The 22333-nt window shown below is 37.2% G+C and overlaps 1 protein-coding gene across 13 annotated transcripts in view; it reads left to right on the top strand.

The window, feature by feature from the left end:
* The window catches only part of SMARCA4 (SWI/SNF related, matrix associated, actin dependent regulator of chromatin, subfamily a, member 4), a 110920-nt gene that overhangs the window by 22497 nt on the left and 66090 nt on the right, over nucleotides 1-22333 (top strand). For all 13 annotated transcript variants that reach the window (XM_007488524.3, XM_001362925.4, XM_056822729.1 and 10 more), the window contains exons 3-5: nucleotides 17482-17614; nucleotides 18097-18501; nucleotides 19237-19335. In XM_007488524.3, coding sequence (XP_007488586.1) covers nucleotides 17482-17614; nucleotides 18097-18501; nucleotides 19237-19335 — 637 coding nt within the window. The remainder of the gene's footprint in view (nucleotides 1-17481; nucleotides 17615-18096; nucleotides 18502-19236; nucleotides 19336-22333) is intronic.

Genomic DNA, 22333 nt, shown 5'->3' with positions numbered 1-22333 from the left:
GAATGGTAAGAGCTAGGCAATGGGGGTCAAGTGACTTGCCCAGGGTCACACTGCTGGGAAGTGTCTGAGGCCAGATTTGAACCTATGACCTCCCATCTCTAGGCCTGGCTCTCAATCCACTGAGCTACCCAGCTGCCCCCCTGATGTTTCTTAATCACTAAGGAACAAAACTTCCAGTTTTTTGACTGAGTCCACTTATTTAATCACAAAGTCTTATTCATTCTTTTTCTTCTTGTTTCTTACATCCATTCCATTCCTTTCTTTCCATTCTTACTACTACCCTCCCACTTTGACTACTACAACAGATTTCTAAACAGTATTCCTACTTTCTGCCCTCTTTCCACTACACTCCATCTTACATCCTGCTTTTAGAGTCATTTCCCAAATCCTTTCTTGGAGCAGCACATTATTTCCCAGCTCATACTCCCTAAATAGCTTCCTGCTGCCTCTAGTCTGGTTCAGAGCTTTCAGCTTGTGTGTTCCAGGCCTTCCACAGTCAGCCCCAGCTCCCTTCCTAGGAGCAATTTTCTAGGACCTAAATCCTTTCTATCAGCTAAACTGGCTCACTTTTTTTCCTTTGAGCATTCCTTCCTATGTGTCTTTATTCATACCATTTCCTCTCCCTTTTTCCTTATTCAAATCTCTGTTCCTTGAAGTTTAGTTTGAGTCCTACTTTCATGAGAACTTGCTACTCAAACTGATGCTACTTTCTTCTGAATTTGTAGTTTTACCATGTATATGACAATTAATTTGGCAATTAATCTCCTGGTGCTTTGTGGCATCTTTTGTTTTATCTTTTATTGTATTTAATCATTCTGTCTGTTTGAATTTTCATTTATTTGTCTCTTCACTTAGATTACAAATTCTTTAAGGACAAGGGACTCTGACTTTTGTGATTTGGTATCCTGCAATGTCCCTTATATGTTGCAAATAGTCCATATATGTATATTCAGTGTTAAGGAATATCTCCATGAGCCATCCTCGAGGAGAGGCTACTAAACTGTGGGTGCTCATAAAGATAGGCTTTTCATTGTTGCCAATTCTGCATTCTTAAAAGCTAAGTTTTAGGTTGCTTCTAAAGAAGCACAAAATTCAGGAAATGATTTCCATGCCTTTTTGTAAGAACCAAAGGCAAAATGAGTGCACGTTGTACCAGTAGTCTTTGTACTTAACACTCTAATTTGGGAAGCATTAAAAACTCAAGGATTGACCTAGACATGAAAAGAAGGGAAAAGGCAATTAACCACACTAACAGCTATTTTTATGTAATGCTGTCATTACAAACCCATGTCTCTTTCAGAGACTGCTTATGTAAATAAATGATGCCAGATAGTGTGATTGGTGGCAGAAGAATTCATTCAGTTCGATTTAACAATTAGGTTTTCAGTGCCTGTTCCAAACTCTTTCATTTTGTTTCACTTGGAAACAGGCCCTACCCTCAAAGAGCTTACTTGATATTGGAGAAGGCTGCAATGTGTACAAAAATGACGATAAGATAAATTGAAGAAGGAAAAAGAAAATTTGTTGAGAGTAAGCATGACTTCATTGACAAAGTGGTATCAGAGATTTGTTTTAAAAGAAGATAAGGATTCTAAGAGTTAAGAATGGAGTATTCTCCAAGCCTACATAAATGAATAGAGGTGAACCAGAGAATGGTGAGTTCCAGAAAAGGCTAGATATTTAGTCTTATTAGAAAGCCTTGTAGGTAATGTAGGATTAAATTAGGTAGCAAAGTCTTTAACTGTAAAGAATCTTAAATGCCAGGCAGAGGTGTTTGCATTTGTATTACAGAGGTACTAAGGAGCCACTAAACGCTTTTGGAAAAGAGATCAGATAGGTTTCTTAGGAATATTGCTTTAGAAACTTCTTCAGGATGGATTGGAGAAGAAGAGACTTGAAGCAGAGAAACCAATTAAGAAGGTATTATGGTAGACTGGGGTAAAAATAATGAGGCCTGAACTAGTCAGAAGATTTTGAGTAGAGGGAAGAGGATAGGAAAAAAACAAGTATTGTGAAGGTAGACTCAATAAGACCTGGCAACTAATTGGATATGGGGGTGAGAGGGAAGGAATAATAATTAATGACATTTATATATAACCCTTTATGGTATGCAAAAGATTTTATATATACATTATCATTTGATCCTCACATCAGTTTTGTGAGGTGAGTGCTACAGGTATTATTATCTCCATTTTACAGATGAGGAAACTGAGGCTGAGAGGGGTTAAGTGACTTATCCAGGGTCACACAGCTAGTAAGTGTCTGAGGTGGGATTCGAACCCAGGTCTTCCTGACTCCAAGTCCAGCGCTCTCTCCACTACGTCATGCTGCCTCTCAAGGACGGCTCCAAGGTTACTAACCTGGGTGAATGGTGGTATCCTCAAAAGACATAGGGAAGTTTGGATGAGGGATGAGGTTTCGGGGTGGGATAGGGATGGGGGAAAGATAATTAGTTTTGTTTTGGACGTGTTAAATTAAAATGTTTATGGGATGTCCAGGAAGAAATATCCAGCAGGCAATTAAATTTAAGGATTGAAATTCATTAGAGAGAGTAGGGCTGGAAGTCTTCTGCATAGAAATGATACTTGAATCCCTGGAAGAATATGGGCTCACTGAGAGAATAGGGTTCCAGGACAAAGTCTGAGGACAAGAATGATAATGATTGGGAGATGAGGGGGTGATCTAACAGAATAGATTGATAAGGAAGAGAGTCAGTTGTAGGGGAAGCAGGAAAGAGCAGAGACCTAAAAACTGAGGAAGTGTCCAAGAGGAGGTAGGTAGATGGAGAAAGATAGGTAAAGGATAAGGAAAATCCAGCAGTTAAAAGATCCTTGGTTTCTATGGAGAGAGCATTTTCAGTGGAGGGCTTAGGTTGGAAGATGGATTACAAGGTGATAAGAAAAGAGTAGAAAAGAAAGTGGATGCAGTAAAATAGAGATTTTTCTTTCTAGGACTCGGGCAGTGAAAAGGAGAAGAAAATAGGGAATAGCAGCTTGAAGGGCATAGTAGGGTTAAAATTAAGAGTTTTTCCAGGATGGGATAGATTTAAGTGTATTTGTAGGCACAGAGAAGGAAGCTACAGATATAGGGATGTTCTAAAAATGAGATATAAGAGGGAGTGGGGGTTTCTAGCCTTCTAGGAAGAGTCTGGAGGGTTGGGTTCTAGGAGCCAAGCAGAGAGGTTGACTTTGGCAAGAAGAGTCACCTCTCTCTCAGAAACTTGAATAAAGGAATTTAATCAGTCAATCCTTCAGTTGAGAGTAGAGGAATTGAGGCTGTTTAGCCTGAAAAAGAGCATATAGAAATGGTGGTAGAAAGACAGTAATACTAGGAACAGTGAATAGAAATTGCAGAGGCAAATTTAGATGTGATATTATAAAGGAAAACTTCATAGAAGGACACTTGTCAGTTATTGTCTAGCAGGGGGATCTTTTTTCAGGTTGTCATCTTGACCATATGGCTTCTGAGGGCTCTTCCAAATTTGTAATTCTGGAATTTTGTGACTACTTGCCTAAAGTCTTGGAAAATAAACACAAGGGTTTTTTTTTTTTTTTTAAATTTTAAATAAAGGGAGAAAACCACACACACACATATACACCTTCTTAGATGGTGATAATAATGATGATGATGATATCAACAACAATAATAGCTAACATTTATGGAATGCTTGTAGATTTGCAAGGCATTTTACATATTTTCTCTCATTTGGTCCTCATGACAATCCTGTGAAGATACATGCTATTCTTATCTCCATTTTACAGATAGAGAAATTGGATCTGAAAGCGAGTGAATTTGACATTCTAATGGAAAGAGGCTCTTAGTTGGGTATCTATGGTATCTGTGATCTCTTAATTAGATATTATTGTGACTTGGTAGGATAAAAGGGTATGCCTTATTTGAAGGAAATGGAGTAGATAAAAAGGGAGGTAAAAGTAGTAGTATTAAAATATTTCCATGTGAGAAAAACCAGAAGCCAGAGTGGAAAGACATGCTAGGGAAAGTACCTAGGTGAGGATTAATGAAGACAGAAAAGATCACATAATATGAGTAGTACTAGTTCTACTACTACCACCACGAATTCTATTACCATTATTCTGTGTGTGTATGTGTATGTGACTTTAAGGTGTGCAACACACTTTAAATATGTTATCTAGTGATATTCAACAACTACCTACTTACATGTCTACTTTATCATGAGTACAAAATCTTTGAGACTTATCTCTACATGAATATAAGCCATAGGGTATTAGTAGGGAACAATCAGGTTTTGTTTGTTTTTCTTAACTCCATACCTTTCCAAGTATTGGAATATATATACTAAGTATTGGTTCCAAGGCAGAAGAGTGGTAAGGGCTAGGCAATGATGGTTAAGTGACTTGCCCAGGGTCACACAGCTAGGAAGTGTGTGAGGACAGATTTGAACCTAGGACCTCCCATCTCTAGGCCTGGCTGTCAGTCTTTTGAGCCGCTTAGCTACTCCCACAACCAGTTTTGTGATGGACAACGTCTTTAATTTTGCAGTTTCCTGAAAAGTGGAAAGAATACAAGATATTACTGTGATTAGTGTCTGGATTATGAAAAAAATTTTGATTTCTTAGAATTCCACCTTAAAGGGGTTTCTCCTATCTGTATGTCACAATAATTTGTTGCCTTCAAAAATAAGACAATAGAAAAATAATCCTGTTCAATGATCCTTGTATCATATCATGTGAGCCATAAAATAGAGATGTAGCTGTCCCAAAGTATTCACCACTATGATGAAGGAAATCTGGCACAAGCTGGAGTTTAGTTAAGTATTTCAGATACTCATGTTTGCAGGTAACATGTTAGTTGCTTCAAGCCCCAGAATATTGCAGTCTTCTGGAAAAAATCTGGCCCTATTCGGTCCATACAGGAAAAACCAAATGTAAAAAAAAAAAGTCTTTTGCACAGATTATACTATATAGTTAGATGGATAGTCTATAGAGCGCGTCCATCAAGATATATACCTGGGCCAGAAATTACAAATGTGTGATGAGTTGGACCTAAAATTAAAACAGGAGGAAGAAAGAGTCTGGATTATTTTTATCGAAAGGCTCTTCTAGTGACCCCAGGTTCATCTTTTTAATAGTCTCTAGCAGCCTATTGGTAATGATGTTTGGCGGTGAGACATGGAATGAACATTACAATCCCCAAGGGACTGAAAAAATGAATATTGCATAAAGGGCAGTGAAGAAGGTTATGGTGGGTGCAAGCAGGCTGATATAACCAATGAGGAATTTAAAATAACTAGTTTGGGGAATATTATTAGTGATAAGAAAAAGTGTTGGGGTGGTCATATGGTAAGGGTGAGGGATTTGAGATGAATATCCTGTATGCTCCATTATTGTCCTCACAATATCAGGAGAAATTAAGAAGGGCCTTGGCATATTAGATGGATGCCCTGTGGCAAATTTATGGAAGACATAGGCTAAATTTGAACAGGCTAGACATGCATGGACGGATTCCAGGCTGCATTATTTGAGGAAATATTCAAATAATTCTTTTGAATACAGAGACATGGGCTGGTAATAGGTGGATAGAGATTGAATATAAAAGTATAGCGTGGTCCTGGTCATGTGAAGAATAGTGTTTTGAGTGCTAAAATTCATAATGAATTCATGCTGATGAAGAAGGCTAAGGATGACAAAGTTTTAAAAAATTAAAGTGGGGAAAAGGGGTATTTCAAAGAGAAAATAGGGCCGCTTCCCTGGGTGCTAGATCAATATTGAGAGAAGGTAGAGATGCTCAACTCCTAATTTGCATCTATATTCCCTGTCAGAGAAGAAAGATATTTGGAATGGAAAGGATAGAACAAAATTGATTAATCAAAATTTTCATCTAGGATAAAAAGTAAGAAAGCACCTAACCATCCTTGATGGTTTTAGGTCACTAGGCTTAGATGAATTATATCCCAATGTTCTGAAAGAATTAGTGTATGTGATTTTGATTCACTATAAAAAAAAACAATTCTGAAAGATAATGGAGAACAAGAGAATTATTGTTGGATAAGAGGAAGAGATTTTGCCCCAATTTTTGGAAAAAGAGAGTCGAATTTATAAATTAAGACTAGTGAACTCAATTTTTCTTCCTGTCAAAATTCTAGAGCTTATTTTTTTTCCTTTTTTTTTTTTAAGATTCAGTACTGTGTTGATTCCCAGGCAGAAGAGTGGTAAGGACTAGGCAATGGAGGTTAAGTGATTTGCCCAGGGTCACATAGCTAGGAAGTATCTGAGACCAGATTTGAACTGATCTTCTGTCTCTAGGTCTGATTCTTAATCCACTGAGCCCACTCAACTGCCCCATCTAGAGTTTATTCTTAAAGGAACTGTTAGTGGAAATGTATAAAAGGAGAGAGTGATCCCCAAGAGCCAGGATAGATTTGTGAAGAACAGGTTATCATGCCTCACTTTCTGACAAATTTCCTTCTTTGCTTGGTAATACTACTGGGTAGAAGATTGAGAGAGGCAGATTTAGGCTTAATATGTAAGGGAAAACTTGAGAATTAGTGCTAGTGCAGAGTGGAAAGGGACATGAGGGAGGTGTGTTTCTCTTTACTAGAGATCTACAAACAATCAGGATGTCTGCTTTTCAAGATGTGTATTAAGAGGATAAATTGGACTAGAACTCTGAGCTCATTTCTTTTTTTCCTAATTGAAATTATTTAATTAATTTAGAATATTTTCCCATGGTTGTGTGTAAAGATTAAAATTAATATATAATGAACATTATATTTTATAAAGTTTTATTAATAATAACTAAAGCCCAAGAACTGCCTGAATTCAGCCTGGTCGCAGGTCATAAGGAGAGCATGGGAGGAGCATATATTCACTTAAACACCAATAACGTGATCTTGCCAACGTGGAGATGCAGGAGAGATTATAGGGAATTTGGGAAATACTAAGGACTTAGGGGAATGAAGTCAAAGATTCAAAATCTCCATTTATACACGATTCATGTTCTTCTCTCCTCCCCATCCCCCCAGTTAATGAGCAATTCTGCTGGGTTTTACATGGGTCATTGATCAAGACCTATTTCCATATTGTTAATATTTGCATTAGGGTGATCCCTTAGAGTCTACAGCCCCAACCATATCCCCATTGGCCCATGTGATCAAGCAGTCGTTTTTCTTCTGTGTTTCTGCTCCCACAGTTCTTCCTCTGGATGTGTATAGTGTCCTTTTAGTCCCTCAGAATTGTCCTGGATTATTGCATTGCTGCTAGTAGAGAAGTCCATTACATTTGATTGTGCCACAGTGTATTGGTCTCTGTAAAAATTAAAATTAATCTCAAATAATAAAAATATTTTTTAAGAGATTTATTAATGATAATTAGAAGTAAAGGAATAAACCAATGCAACCAAAATTAGAAGGGAAGCAACAAATTGGGGAAAAATCTTCATAACAGAAACCTGACAAAGGTCTAATTACTCAAATTTATAAAGAGCTAAATCAATTGTACAAAAAAATCAAGCCATTCTCCATTGATAAATTGATAAATGGGCAAGGGACATGAATGGGCAGTTTTCAGATAAGGAAATCAAAACTATTAATAAGCACATGAAAAAGTGTTCTGAATCTCTTATATCAGAGAGATTCAAATCAAAACAACTGAGGTATCACCTCAAAACCTAGCAGATTGGCTAACATGACAGCAAAGAAAAGTAATGAATGCTGGAGGGGATGTGGCAAAGTTGGAACATTAATGCAATGCTGGTGGAGTTGTGAATTGATCCAACCATACTGGAGGGCAATTTGGAACTGTGCCCAAAGGGCGCTAAAAGACTGTCTGCCCTTTGATCCAGCCATAGCACTGCTGGGTTTGTACCCCAAAGAGATAATAAGGAAAAAGACATGAACAAGAATATTCATAGCTGCGCTCTTTGTCGTGGCAAAAATTTGGAAAATGAGGAGATGCCCTCCAATAGGGGAATGCTGAACAAATTGTGGTATATTTGGTGATGGAATACTATTGTGCCCAAAGGAATAATGAACTGTGACTACCTCCAGGAATTGATGCAGGGTGAAAGGAGCAGAACCAGGAGAACATTGCACACAGAGACCGATACACTGGTACAATTGAATGTAATGGATGTCTCCATTAGTGGCAATTCAGTGATCCTGAATAACTCGGAGGAATTTATGAGAAAGAACACTTTTCCACATTCAGAGGAAAAACTGTGGGAGTAGAAACACCAAAGAAAAACAACTGCTTGATTACATGGGTCGATGGGGATATGACTGGGTATGTAGACTCTAAATGGTCATCAACAACATGGAAATGGGTTCTGATCAAGGACACATGTAGAATTGTGTTTCAGCTAAGGGGAGGTCGAGGGGAGGGGGGGTAAAGAATAAGATTCTTGTAACCAAGGAATAATGTTCTAAATTGACTAAATAAAATTTTCTTTAAAAAAAAAATTATACTATCACTGAAAAGGGCCTTTTTCATTGTGTTTGGTACCAAATAAAGAGAAAGGAAAAAGAAAGAGAAGCAGAAATCTCCAGCTGGTTTCAAGTAAATATTTTTTTTTAAAGAAGTAAAGGAATAAAAAGGTAACAAAATAAAAACCATGTGCCCATGGCTAATCTCCCTGTTCAAAAACCCTGCTTATCACCATGGTCACAACCCAGGAAGCAAAGAGACTGAGACCAGCAACCCCACTGAATTTATCCCTCTGTCTATAGGAAGTATGGAACAACAGGAAGTCAGTGGGCTCCTGGGAAATGCAGTTTTTAGGGTAACAGATTTATAATTATACATTTTCTCCTGATTCTGCTCTTTTTACTCTGTATCACTTCCTGGAGGTTGTTCTCGTTCACATGGAATTCCTCCAGTTCATTATTCCTTTCAACACAAAAATATTCCATCACCAACAGATACCACTGTTTGTTCAGCCATTCCCCAATCAATGGGCATCCTCTCATTTTCCAATTTTTTGCCACCACAAAGAGCTCAGCTATGAATATTTTTGTACAAGTCTTTTTCTGAGCTCATTTCTAACTGTGATTATGTAAGTGTTTGTCAGCAGATTTATTGACATTTCCAAGGCAGAATAGAGACTGGGGGAGGAAGACATCTAGGTGTCAAAATGACTGGTAAAGAAAAGAGTGATATTGTGGCAAGAGGGTCACAGCAACAGTGATCTATTAAGTGGGTCATATATTAATGGAGGAGAAGTTGCTGAGCAGTGATCGTAGGAAAGGGTGTGTGGATCTTTGGTCTAAATCATCCTCCAGGTTGTCAAGTTCTTTATAGTGCTAATTAATTAAGGTCAGGCAGCAGAATGCTTTGAATGTTTATGTGAAGTAGGTCTCAGTGATATCTAACTCAAATGGAAACAGGTGTTATTAAACTATGTCTAAGGATCCCTCGGGGCCACACATTGACTTTGAAAACCTTGTTTGTGGGGTTTTTTTTCTTTAATCTATCAACAGAGTAATATTTTGATTTTGTTCATGCCATACCCAAGAATGTTGTGAATTTTATGTTTGATACCTCTGGTTATAGCTATGCTTTGATTGGGAAGAGAGATATTCAGGAGATATCCCACACAGGGGAACATATTCTTGGCTCTTTATTAGACTTGATGTTTGAGGGAGCCTATTGCTGAAGATAACATTAATTAAGCCTTTGCCTGAGGTCCCAGTCTTTGCAGCATCCAGACATGTTGTTTGAAGCTCAGATCTTTGAGGCCTTAGAATTTTTGACCAGGTTTAATAAAAATGACAACTTTTCAGATCTGAAAAGGCCTTTAAAAGGATGCTTAATCTCATTGAATCTTGTACAGTATCCCTGAAATAGTTGACCTGCTTAAAAACCTCAAATTGAGTCTTCAGCCCTACTACCTCCTTGGACAGCTTTTCTGACTTTTCTATAAAGAGGCTTTACAACAAGGCTCAATCTACCTGTCTTTAAGGAATTTATCTATTATTACTCCTAATTTTATCCTCTGGGACCAAACAGAATAAATTCAATCTTCCTTCCACCTGACCATTCTGCTAGTCAAATGATTCTTTCTTCTTCAGGCTAAAACGTTCCCACTTCCTTCCAGATTATTATCTGGGATGGTTTCCAATCCTCTCATAATCAATTCCTTGTAAAGGATATTCTGTATTTTAGCTATGATTTATGTTATTTCCAAAAAAGAATCTCCTCACTATTGATGATGTAGGCACCAATAATTGTACAGTTTAGAGCTATAGGAAATATATCTCCATTCAGATTACTGATAAAAATGTGAAATAGATCTGGCCAAGGATGGAACTCTGACACACATGCTATCATTAAAGTACTAGCATTCTTTTAGACTAAAGCAATCAAACCATTCTTCTCTTACCTAACAAGGAAGTTGTGAGAAACTGTAAAATATTTTTTTCTGACATTCTGGTAACCTTTACTAGTCATAAGTGGTTAAAAAAAAATGAGGTTAGTCTGATAAAACTTAATAACTGTGCTGACTTATAGTCATTACCTCATTCCTTTTAAAATGTTGACAAGTCATTCTTTAATGGTCTGTTTTAGCATTGTATCAGAAATGTAGAATAGTCTTATTAGACTTGTTTAGTCATATAGTCATGTCCAGCTCTTCATAACCCCATTTGGGGTCTTGGCAAAGATAGGAGTAATTGCTACTTCCTTATCTAGGTCATTTTAAAGATATGGAAACTAATGTAAACAGGGTTATAAGTGACTTGCCCAAGTTCACACAGCCAGTAAGCCTCTGACGCTAAATTTGAAATCAGGTCTTCCTGACTCCAGGACTGACACTATCCACTGCACTATCTAGCTGCCCTGCCTAACTGGACTTTCCCAACTTCAATAACATGTCTTCTGTTTCCTTCACTTCCTCAAAAATCACTAGGTTTTACCTTTTTGAAAATCAAGATCATATTTACCCATCTTCAGCACACTTATTTTTCAGTGTTTCTCAAAAGTAACTAGCAGTGGGTTTAGCAGACATGTCTTCTAGTTCTTTTGGTGCTACAGTCTTTCTAAGCCAGCTAAAAGAAACAAGATAAATATTAAGTATTCCTACTTGTCATCTTTCTGTTCTCATCAAGTAGAGATCCTTATCCTTTATTGTTCTCTTAACTCAACATTGCTAAACAAAAGCACAATATGAATTATTATTATTATTATTATTAGCTATAAGAGGCTTCAGTCTGTCTGGAATGTTGTGTTTGGTTAAAAAACAAAACAAAACCAACCCTTACCTTCTGTCTTAGATATTATACTATGCATTGGTTCTAAAACAGAAGAGTAGTAAGGGCTAGGCAATGGGAATTAAGTGACTTTCTCAGGGTCACACAGCTAGGAAGTGTGTGAGGCTAGATTTGAACCCAGGACCTTCTGTCTCTAGGCCTGGCTCTCAATCCACTGAGCTACCCAGTTGCCCCCAAATTGTACTAATATTGATGTTTTTTTATCACATCCATTTCTAAATATATCCTCTCCTCCATTGCCCAGCAAGCCTTCTCTTCTTATAACAAAGGATAAAAAACAATTTTTATAAATATTTCAGCAAAAGCCATCAACCAAGTCTGTTTGTATATGCAGTCTTCCACACTAACTGTTGCTTTCCTTCTAAAGAAAGGAGAGGGGTGAACTTTTAATCTCTTCTTCAAGGTAGTGTAGTCACTATAGTTATACAATATTCTGTTTGTCTTGGGGGTTTTTTGTTTGGGGAGGGGGCTTTTTGCATTTCTTTTGTAGAAATTATTAGTTCTTCCGCTTGTATGTGTTCATAGGTTTTCCTGTACTTTTCAGAATTCCCATTGTCATTGTTATGTACATTTCATTAATTCTGTGTACCACAGTTCAACCATTCTTCATTCTGTGGGTATCAGTATTTTTTTTCAAGTTCTTTGCTAGTACAAAAAAGTGCTGCTACTGATATTTTGGTGTAAATGGGATCTTTCTTTTTATCTTTGACTTCCTTGAGGAGGAAATTTTATGATTCCAAATTGCCTTCCAGAATAACTGGGCTGCATGGAATGCATTTATTTCTAAGTTAGAGATGAGTTATACTTTCCACTGGGATCACAATTCACAACTCAGTCTTGCTGTGTGACCTCTTAAGACAATGTGCCTGTCTTTTCAAGACCCTCCAGCCTTGACTATTCTTATTTTTTGTCAGCTTTGCTAATTTGCTTCATTGTGAGATAAAATCTCAAGATTTTTCATTATTCTTATTGGTGAATTGGAGTTATTTTTCACATTTTCTTAATAAACTTTTTATTAAAACCTTTTTAGAATAAGGAAAGTTCAGCAAAACTAACCAAACTGTCAAAAAAAAGCCTGACGTGTATTCTATCTTCAGGACCATCCATCTCTGCAAAAATACAGAGGATTGGGGTTAGCTATATGGTTCAGTAGATAGAGTTGCCAGGCCTGGAGATGAGAGATCCTGGGTTCAAATAAGGCCTCAGACACTTCCTAGCTGTGTGACCTTGGGCAAACCACTTACCCCCCTCTCCCCCCCCCCCCCAATTGCCCAGCCCTTACTGCTCTTTTGACATGGAACCAATATTTAGTATCAATTGGAAAATAAAGGTTTTCATTTTTTATGGGCCAAACTTGGTCATTATAATTTTGCAACATTAATTTTTGGTTATTTTTCTTCCATTTATGATTATGTTTGTTTTCTTGGTAGTTCTTCATGAGTCTTTCTATGCTTCTCTGTGTCATATCATTTTTTTATACCACAATGATATTCCATTATAGTCATGCCACAGTGTATCTAGTAAATCTGCAGTTGATGGGCATCTTTATTTTTAGTTCTTTGCTACTTCAGTTAGTACAATTTTAAATATTTTGATGTATTAAAGGCCTTTCTTTTTTTACTTCTTTGGGTGGTATATGCTTAACTGTAGTACTTTGGGGATTAAAGAGTATGTATGGAAATTCAAATCACTCTCTTCAGGTAGTTTTAATTTGTTTTCCAGAATGTTTATATCAGTTTACCAACTGATTAATGTTCTATCAACACATTATAGTGGTCTTATCTTTCCCTATTTCCTTCCTCCAGGATCAGCTCTTCTCATCTTTTGACATTTTTGCTCACTTTCTGGGTGCAAGGTGAAATTTTAAGAGTTGTTTTGATTTACATTTCTCTTATTAGTGATTGGGAACATTCTTTCATGTAGTTGTTATTAGTTTGCAATTCCTCTTTATAGATCTATTTTTGTATCTTTTGACCATTTATCAGTTATACATGTGAAAACATTTCCACATTAACCATGTTGCCCCAAAAAAGCAAAAAAAAAAATCATACTTCAAAGTAACTCATTCACAGTTGATCATTGCTGTAGTATTACTGTATCCAAAGCCTTTTCAATTTCATATTATATTACCAGAGTAATTATATCTTTTTGTCATTGCTTCTAACCTTTCTTTGGTTAAGAACTCTTTCCCCATTCCCTGGGTGATAAATGATCAAAAGATATGAATAGGTAGTTTTCAGAAGAAGAAATCAAAACTATCTATTAAAATATCTGTATTTTAAATGCTCCAAATTGCTATTATTTAGAGAAATCCAAATTAAAACAACTCTGAGGTACTACCTCTACCTATCAGATTGGCTAACATAGCAGAAAAAGAAAATGAGAAAAGTTGGAGGGAATGTGGGGAAATTGACCAATAATGCACTGTTAGTTGAGTTGCGAACTGATCCATACATCCTGGAGAGAAATTTGGAAATGTAAGATTAAAAATTAATATTCAATACTCCATGTATTATATTTTTATAAGATTTATTAGTAATCACTTGAAGTAGAGGAAAGTAAATACCGTCAGTAAAGAGACGTCAGTAAAGAGTTTCCCTGACAGGACAGAGTAAGCCAAAGAAGGGGGGGGGAGGGGCGGAGTTAACAACTTATCTTCAAGAAAGGACACAACTTGGGGATGAAAAAGAAATGCTGGGAAATGTAGTTCAAGGGTACAAAATTCTAATTACACAGAGCTATGCCCAAAGGGCACTAAAATTGTACATAGTCTTTGACCCAGCAATACCACTACTAGGTCAACGTATCCCAAAGAGGTCAAAGAAAAATGAAAAGGACCTTTATGTGCAAAAATATTTATAGTAGCTCTTTTTGTGGTGTCAAAGGATTGGAAATTAAGGGCATGCCCATCAGTTAGAGAGTGACTAAACAAGTTGTAGTTTATGATTGTGATGGCATACTATTAGGTTAGTTTCAGAAAAATCTGGGAAGACTTATGAACCAATGCAAAGTTTAATGAGCAAAACAAGAACAATGTCTATAGTAACAGCAATATTGTACGGGTGATTCCCTTTTAAAGACCTAGCTATTCTCAGCAATACAATGATCTAAATGATTTATGAAAAACTAATGGAGTCTGAATGCAGATTAAAGAGTACTTTTTTACTTTATTTTTCTTTGTTGTTGTTTCAGTCTGTTTTGTTTTGCGGTATGGCTAATATATTTTATGTTTTGCATGGCTTTCCATGTATGAGCTTTATCAAATTGCTTGCTTTCTCAAAGGGAGAGGGAGAGAATTTGAAACTCAAGAGTTTAAAAAGTAAATTAAAAAAAATTTACACATAAAATTGAGGAAAATGTAATTACATTTGTTAAAAAAAAACAAACCTACCCTTATCCATACGTGAAATTTACCTGACCTGACTCTTCTAACTCTTAAAATGTATGGTCTTTTACTATTTAGGTTAAGTAACCATTTGGAGCTTATTGTAGTAAGTGGAATTTAATCTGACTGAAACTACTTTTACAAGGGGGCAGCTGGATAGCTCAGTGGATTGAGAGCCAGGCCTAGAGACAGGTCCTAGGTTCAAATCTGAACTCAGACACTTTCCAGCTGTGTGACCCTGGACAAGTCACTTAACCCCCATTGCCTAGCCCTTACCACTCTTCTGCCTTGGAACCAATACACAGTATTGATTCCAAGACAGAAGGTAGGGGTTTTTACAAAAGAAAAAGAAGAAAAATGACTTTTATACCATATTATTCTTTTGTATTCATCCTGTTAATCTGCCTTCCCTTCCATCTCTTATTTCTTTTGTTAAATACAAATTTGTTAGTGAATTTCTTCTTTAGCCACATTTGGTTATTTTGGTAGCTCATCTTGCTCATCAAAATCAGTTGTGTTTTATCACAATTTCCTTATTGAATACCTCCTGTCCCTCTTTCTTTTCTTTTCTTTTTTTTTAAATTAAAACCCTTACCTTCTGTCTTGGAGTCAATTCTGTGTATAGGCTCCAAGGCAGAAGAGTGGTAAGGGCTAGGCAATGGGGGTCTAGTGACTTGCCCAGGGTCGCACAGCTGGGAAGTGTCTGAGGTCAAATTTGAACCCAGGACCTCCTGTCTCTAGGCCTGACTCTCAATCCACTGAGCTACCCAGCTGCCTCTCCTCCTGTCCCTCTTAAGCTTCCCTCAGGCCATGAAATCATCCTTGTCCCTTTTTTGAAGTTTCTAAATATCTCTTCAAGAGTGGGATGTGTATACAGGGTAGGGAGCACATTTTAGACCTTGCTTAGTAATCACCCAGTCACTGCCTCCCAAAAATTGTCATCATTTGACATTTACAGTACATTATCATTGTACTTTCTCAACTCGGTTGTCTTTCTTTTTGGTCAGAAACTGATCTAGAAGAGCAATAATTCTTGTATCTTCTGTTTTCTGGGGAAAAAATGATAAGAAATGTAGTTGAAGAACTTATTCATTACTGTGCTTTTAGTAGAGAGATAGGCCAGCATATATCTGGATAATTGGAGTGTCTCCATCACAGTTAGACAGTACCTCTGTTACTTTTTGATGTGTAAGGAATGCATCATCCAGTTCCTCTAACTCTAGATTGATGAACCTATGGCATGCAGGCTGGAGGGGGCTACTCCTCTTCCCCTCTACACCATACCTTAGGACATTTCTACCATCACTCACTCCTGCTCAGAAGCCCCAATGGGAGCAATTTCTCCTTCCCCTGTCTGGGGTAAGATGGGGTAGGGTAGGGGGTGAGGGTTGAAATTTGGGCCCTCAGACTCTAAAAGGTTCATCATCACTGCTCTTTTTGGTCTAGTGGCCTGTAATATATGCTTCCAGTACAGTACTTTGTTTCTTCTTCCTTTATCTATCATGTGTTCTTTTCCCCAGGCCTCCCCTCAACTTCATTAATATTCCACACAGATGATATCATCTTTTTTAAGCTTTATGTTTTCAGCTAACAAGCACTTATGAATATAATCTTGATATAGGATCACTTCCCTTCCCTTTCTACCTTTTTATCATCATCTTAAACTATATACTGTTCCCATTACTTTAATCTAGTTATGAATGTATTGCAATACCTACAAGTCTCCCCAAATTATGATGTCTAGCTCACTTTTATCATTATCTTTATTCTGTATATTGGTGTGTGTGTGTATATATATATATATATATATATATATATATATATATATATATATATAAGCTGATATAGGTATCACTTCTGCCCCCTTTCTGCATCATTTTCTCCTTAAAACTGGGTACCTCTAATGCTTTTTAAAATAAGTGGTATCTAGTTTAGCAGTCCATGCCTAGACTATTTTCTCTTCTTCCCTTTCAATTCCAATTGTATTCATTCCTCTCTTCTGCTATTGTATCTATTGAAACTATGCTTTCCTTTTTGTCTGAAGTCTACCATCCAAATCAATGGCCTTGCCTTATATAAGTGCTTGTAGAATAGCTAACTACTCTTTCTGCCTCTATTCTTTCCCTCTGTGACAGCCGCCATATTTCACTTCTCAGAATATTATTTTGTTGCTAAATATTGCCATTGTTCATTCCCACTATCCTTTTTCTCTTCTCTAAGAAACCTTCAGTTGTTCCACAATCACAATTTGTACTTTACTTACATAGTAATTTACATTAGAGAGGACTTTAAGGTTTTCACAAAATTTATTCCTCACAATTCTTTAAGGTAAGAGAGTGTGTGTCACTTCCATTTTATATGCAAGAAATATGCAGTTCTAGGAGTTTGACTTGCCTGTGATCACAAAGCAATAATGTCTTATATGGAGTCTTTGTTATTCTCTTATATTCTAATCCCCTTGAATGCTTACTGTTTTCTTCATACCATTTCCCTATTGGGAAGGAATGCCTTTTCTAGTTCCTGCCTTCAAGATCTATATTATATTAACTCCTATTTTTTCTATTAAATTTTCACTGATTCCCTCAGTTCCAAGTAATTCTGTTTTTCTCTTAAGTTATCATTTATTATCTGTGCCACTAATTTTACTTTTAACATATTTTGCTTTGTATTGTTTACCACATTAGATGAATGGTATGCTTTTTTATATAGTTAGGACCCATAGCTTATACCTCTTTGCGTTCACAGTCTCTTACATTATGCCCTTCCAGAAGTGTGGGTTGGTAGTGATGATTTAGTTTTACAGAAAGTGATTTATCTGACATAGATGCTGCTTTGTTGCTTTTTAAAATTATAGCCAATGGAGTCCATGCATGAGAAGGGAATGTCGGATGATCCTCGATATAACCAGATGAAAGGGATGGGAATGAGGTCTGGGGGACATACAGGGATGGGGCCTCCTCCAAGTCCAATGGATCAGCATTCTCAAGGTACTGTTTTTCTCATATGGCCTTTCTCTCAAACTATTTTCCCCCTTAATGTTTATGTACTTACAATAACAAAGCTATATGCCTCATAGGGGGTCTCTGAACATGAGCATACTTTGATCTGGCAGCGGTTTATTGGTTTGTCATTTTCCTTCTGGGTGTGGGTTTTCATAGCCATACCATATCACATAGATACAAGATAAAATTATTTGAGCAACAACAGTTTAGAGTTTTGTGTCTCCTTGTTAACCTAAAACATTACTAATTATAAGTCTACAAAAATGAACTCTTGTGTTATTTAACAAAATCCTCTTCTCTCTAATAACATCCTTATGTATATAGCATTAAAGGTCTTGGAGGAACTGTCAAAAGTTGCTCAGGCCATTCCCCACTTTCAGTATAGGATTCTAAAAAAAGATGATGTTTTTCTTAAAAATCATGAGAAATATGTAAAGTGACCTTGTTGTCATTTCATTTCTCCCTAGGTTATCCCTCTCCTCTGGGTGGCTCTGAACATGCCTCAAGTCCTGTTCCAGCTAATGGCCCATCTTCAGCCCCACAGATGTCATCTGGTCCTGGTGGGGTACCACTAGATGGTAGTGACCCACAAGCATTAGGACAACAGAATCGTGGCCCAACGCCTTTTAATCAAAACCAGCTGCATCAACTCAGAGCTCAAATTATGGCTTATAAAATGCTGGCCAGAGGACAGCCTCTACCAGATCACCTGCAAATGGCAGTGCAGGGGAAAAGACCAATGCCAGGAATGCAGCAGCAAATGCCGACACTACCTCCACCCTCTGTATCTGGGACAGGACCAGGACAAGGACCAGGCCCTGGACCTGGGCCTGGTCCAGGACCCGCACCTCCAAATTATAACAGACCTCATGGTAAGAATTTACTGCTTGTGTTGCTTCTGTTGTTTAGAGTGGCCCACCTGGGTGGGGACTGTGAATGTGAAATCCTCTAGCCCTGCCCCATTATTTCTTTTAATATTAAGGATCAGTATAGATTCAATCATCTCATTTTATTATTGTTCTGTCACATTGCTGTGCTTTGAAATTATTAAATATTCTGTGTACATGTGTTATACTGTATACACTGCTGACTCCTCCATCCTGTATGTAAAACCCTTATTTGCATATCTGCTGACTTTAGGCTTATGGCAAAATGCCTTTATAAGGGTTCTGATCTCAAGGCTTGAGATCTTCAGTTGCCAACCAGAGTCCAGCTGTATTATGTGCCTGGCCTTCTCAATAAAACTATTTCTTTTTGGTTTGGAGACTTGCTTTTATTTTTTGTGTTTTGGCTAATAAATTTTCCCAGCAAGGGAAGGGATAAATAAGCAAAAGGACACGTACGTGTGTGTGTATGTGTGCGTGTGCGTGCGTGCGTGCGTGTGTGCGTGTGTGTGTGTTTCGTGGTATCCTGAAGTAGACTTCATTAAAGGAGACTGATTCACATTTCTCATGTAGCTTTGCCAGTACAAAGTTAAAAGAATTGTGGCTTATTTTATTAATTCCTTTATCGTATCCCAATATAAACATTTGGAAACAAAAGTCCCCTTCCACTTTATCATACACAGATTTAAAAAATAAATTGTATTTGTTTCCCACTACTTGCAGGTATGGGAGGGCCGAATATGCCCCCTCCTGGACCCTCAGGAGTTCCCCCAGGAATGCCTGGACAGCCTCCTGGTGGACCCCCAAAGCCCTGGCCTGAAGGTAACACATTTTCTTCCTTTGACAAAGCTTTTGTATTACTGTTTTTTTACTTCAAGAATAAGTATAATGGAGGTATAAAGACTGAATAGAAGAAAAGTGATGATGAGAGTGAAGCTAAGGCTTAAAAGAAATTTTTTTTATGTTACTCATTTCTCCAGGACTAAGCCGTTATAGTTTCTAGAAGACCTTGAATTTGCTTTCCATGATATTTTTAAAAATCCATTGTAAGTTTCTGGTCTCTTGGATTCTCTAAAAATTATTTCTGCCTTGTGAATTAGTAAGGAGACATCATCCTAGAAAGGAAATTGCAGTTTCCTTCTAGAACAAGGGTTCCTAACCTAGAGTCCATAAAGGTGTTGTTTTTTTTTCAGTGTAATTGATTTCCATTATAATGCTATGTATTTTGTGCATTTAAAAACACTATTCTGAGAAGACTTTATATAGATTTCATCAGATTTTATAAAGGTCACGTGAAACAAAAAAGTTTAATAATCCCTCTTCTAAGGAGCAACTAGGTGGCTCTGTGGATAGAGAGCCAGGCCTTGAAATGGGAGGTCTTGGTTTCAAATGTGACCTCAGACACTTCCTAACTGTGTGACCCTGGACAAGTCACTTAACCCCCATTGCTTGGACCTCACCATTCCTCTGCCTTGAGACTAAAACTTAGTATTGATTCTGAGACAGAAGGTAAGGGTTATTATTTTTTTTATTTTTAAAATTTTTATTGATTAATTTAGAGTATTTTTCTTTGGTTACATGATTCATGTTCTTTCCCTCCCCTTCTCCCTTCCCTCTCCCAGAGCTGACGAACAATTCCATTGGGTTTTACATGTATCATTGTTCAAAACCTATTTCCATATCATTAATATTTACAATGGAGTGATTATTCGAAGTCAACATCCCCAATCATATCCCCATTGAACCACATAATCAATCATGTTTTTCTTCTGCATTTCTACTCCTATAGTTCTTTCTCTAGATGTGGAGAGCTTTTTTCTCATAGATTCCTCTGGATTGTCCTGGATCATTGCATTGCTGCTAGTAGAGAAGTCCATTACATTTGATTGTGCCACAGTGTATCTGTCTCTGTGTACAATGTTCTCCTGGTTCTTCTCCTTTCACTCTGCATCAATTCCTGGAGGTCGTTCCAGGTCACATGGAATTCCTCCAGTTCGTTATTCCTTTCAGAACATTAGTATTCCATCACCATCAGATACCACAATTTGTTCAGCCATTCTCCAATCAATGGACATCCCCTCATTTTCTAATTTTTTGCCACCACAAAGAGCACAGCTATAAATATTTTTGTGCAAGTCTTTTTCCTTACTATTTCTTTGGGGTACAAACCCAGCAATGGGTATGGCTGGATCAAAGGGCAGGCATTCTTTTAACACCCTTTGGGCATAGTTCCAAATTGCCCTCCAGAATACTTGGAAGAGTAAGGGTTATTTTTAAAAAGGAATTCCTCTTTTAGAGTCCCTAAGAACTGTCTTTTAGATAAATAATGACTGAACATAATGGTAAACAGGGTCAGGAAACAACTGAAAGTCCTCAATCTTTCTCATGTGGTTTAATTTCTAAGGCATCTGACAAAATCTGTTTTGCCATCATTATAGTTAAGATAGAAAGCTTTGGAGCTACCTGAAAGTATAGTTAAAATATAAACCTGTGGAGTGACCAGACTTTAAAGTAGTCATTAATGGAGCAGCTAGGTGGTGTAGTAGATAAGAAATCTTGGAGTCAGGAGGACCTGAGTTCAAATTCAGCCTTAGACATGTAAGAGCTCTGTTACTCTGAATGAGTCGCTTAACCCTGTTTGCCTCAGTTTGCTCATCTGTAAAATGACTTGGAAAAGGAAATGGCAAGCAATTCCAATATCTTTTCCAAAAATACCCTTAATGGGGTCACAGACTCAGAAATAACTGAAACAATTAAACAGTAGCAGTAGACCAATGGACTAGTTTCAACCTGGAGGAAGATCTGTCCTTGGCCCTGTGCTAGTTGACATTTTTATCAATAATTTGGGGGGAAAAAAAACATTAAATTTATGTGTTTCAATTTTGTAGACAAAAGAATGCTTGGAGGGAGAACTGTAATGTCAGAATTAAATAATCTCAGCAGGCTAGAACAATGAGAGAAATCTAGGACAATGAAAGCTTATAGGGCCAGATGCAAAAGTTTGCCTTTGGGTTTAGAACAGGTACTTTATAAAATAATTGGTAACCAAAAGAACTCATGCTGTTCTCATCTGCATTAAAGAACTCACAAAGGACAGGAGCCTTCTACTGTCCTTTGCTCTGTGGCTCAACATTTTGGAACCAAAGGAAGTATTTGGACCTCAGTCTCCTTGTATATAAAATGGCAACAGTAATACTGGCATAGCTTTATTATTTAAGATGCTATAAGGAAAGCACCACAAAACCTTAATCCATCCTCCACATGGCTGCCACAGTTTAAACGATTTTTAAAATTATTATAATCTTTTAAAGCTTAAAATCTCTCCATCTCACCTACACTAGAAGTAAAGGAACTCCTCATAAATCCAAACCTTCTCCTGAACTTTGACTCACTCCATTTCTGTCTTGGCTTAGTTTACTATCACCCTCCCTTGCTCTCTGGGGCTTACCACCTTTGTACCAAACTTAGTACAAATAACCTGATTGATATCACCCACTGAGGCTCAGAGCTCCCTCTAGCAACAAGTGATAGTCTTTTTTAAAAAAATTAATTAATTGATTGATTGATTTAGAATATTTTTCCATAGTTACTTGATTCATGTCTTTCCCTTCCCCCTCCCATAGCCAAGGAGCAATTCCACTGGGTTTTACATGTATCAGACAAGTGATATTCTTAATGCACAAGTCTTATTTTCTTGCTTAAGAAGGATCATTGGTTCCATGTGTCCTCTAGCAAGAATACAAACCTTGTGGTTGGCTTTTAAAAGCACTTCAGTCTGGCTCCACCTCATTTCCAATTACACATTTATGCTCCCTCATCT

This window comes from Monodelphis domestica, chromosome 3 (genome assembly GCF_027887165.1).
Source record: "Monodelphis domestica isolate mMonDom1 chromosome 3, mMonDom1.pri, whole genome shotgun sequence".
In the NCBI taxonomy this organism is placed as follows: domain Eukaryota; kingdom Metazoa; phylum Chordata; class Mammalia; order Didelphimorphia; family Didelphidae; genus Monodelphis; species Monodelphis domestica.
This window is presented reverse-complemented; position numbering and strand designations above follow the sequence as displayed.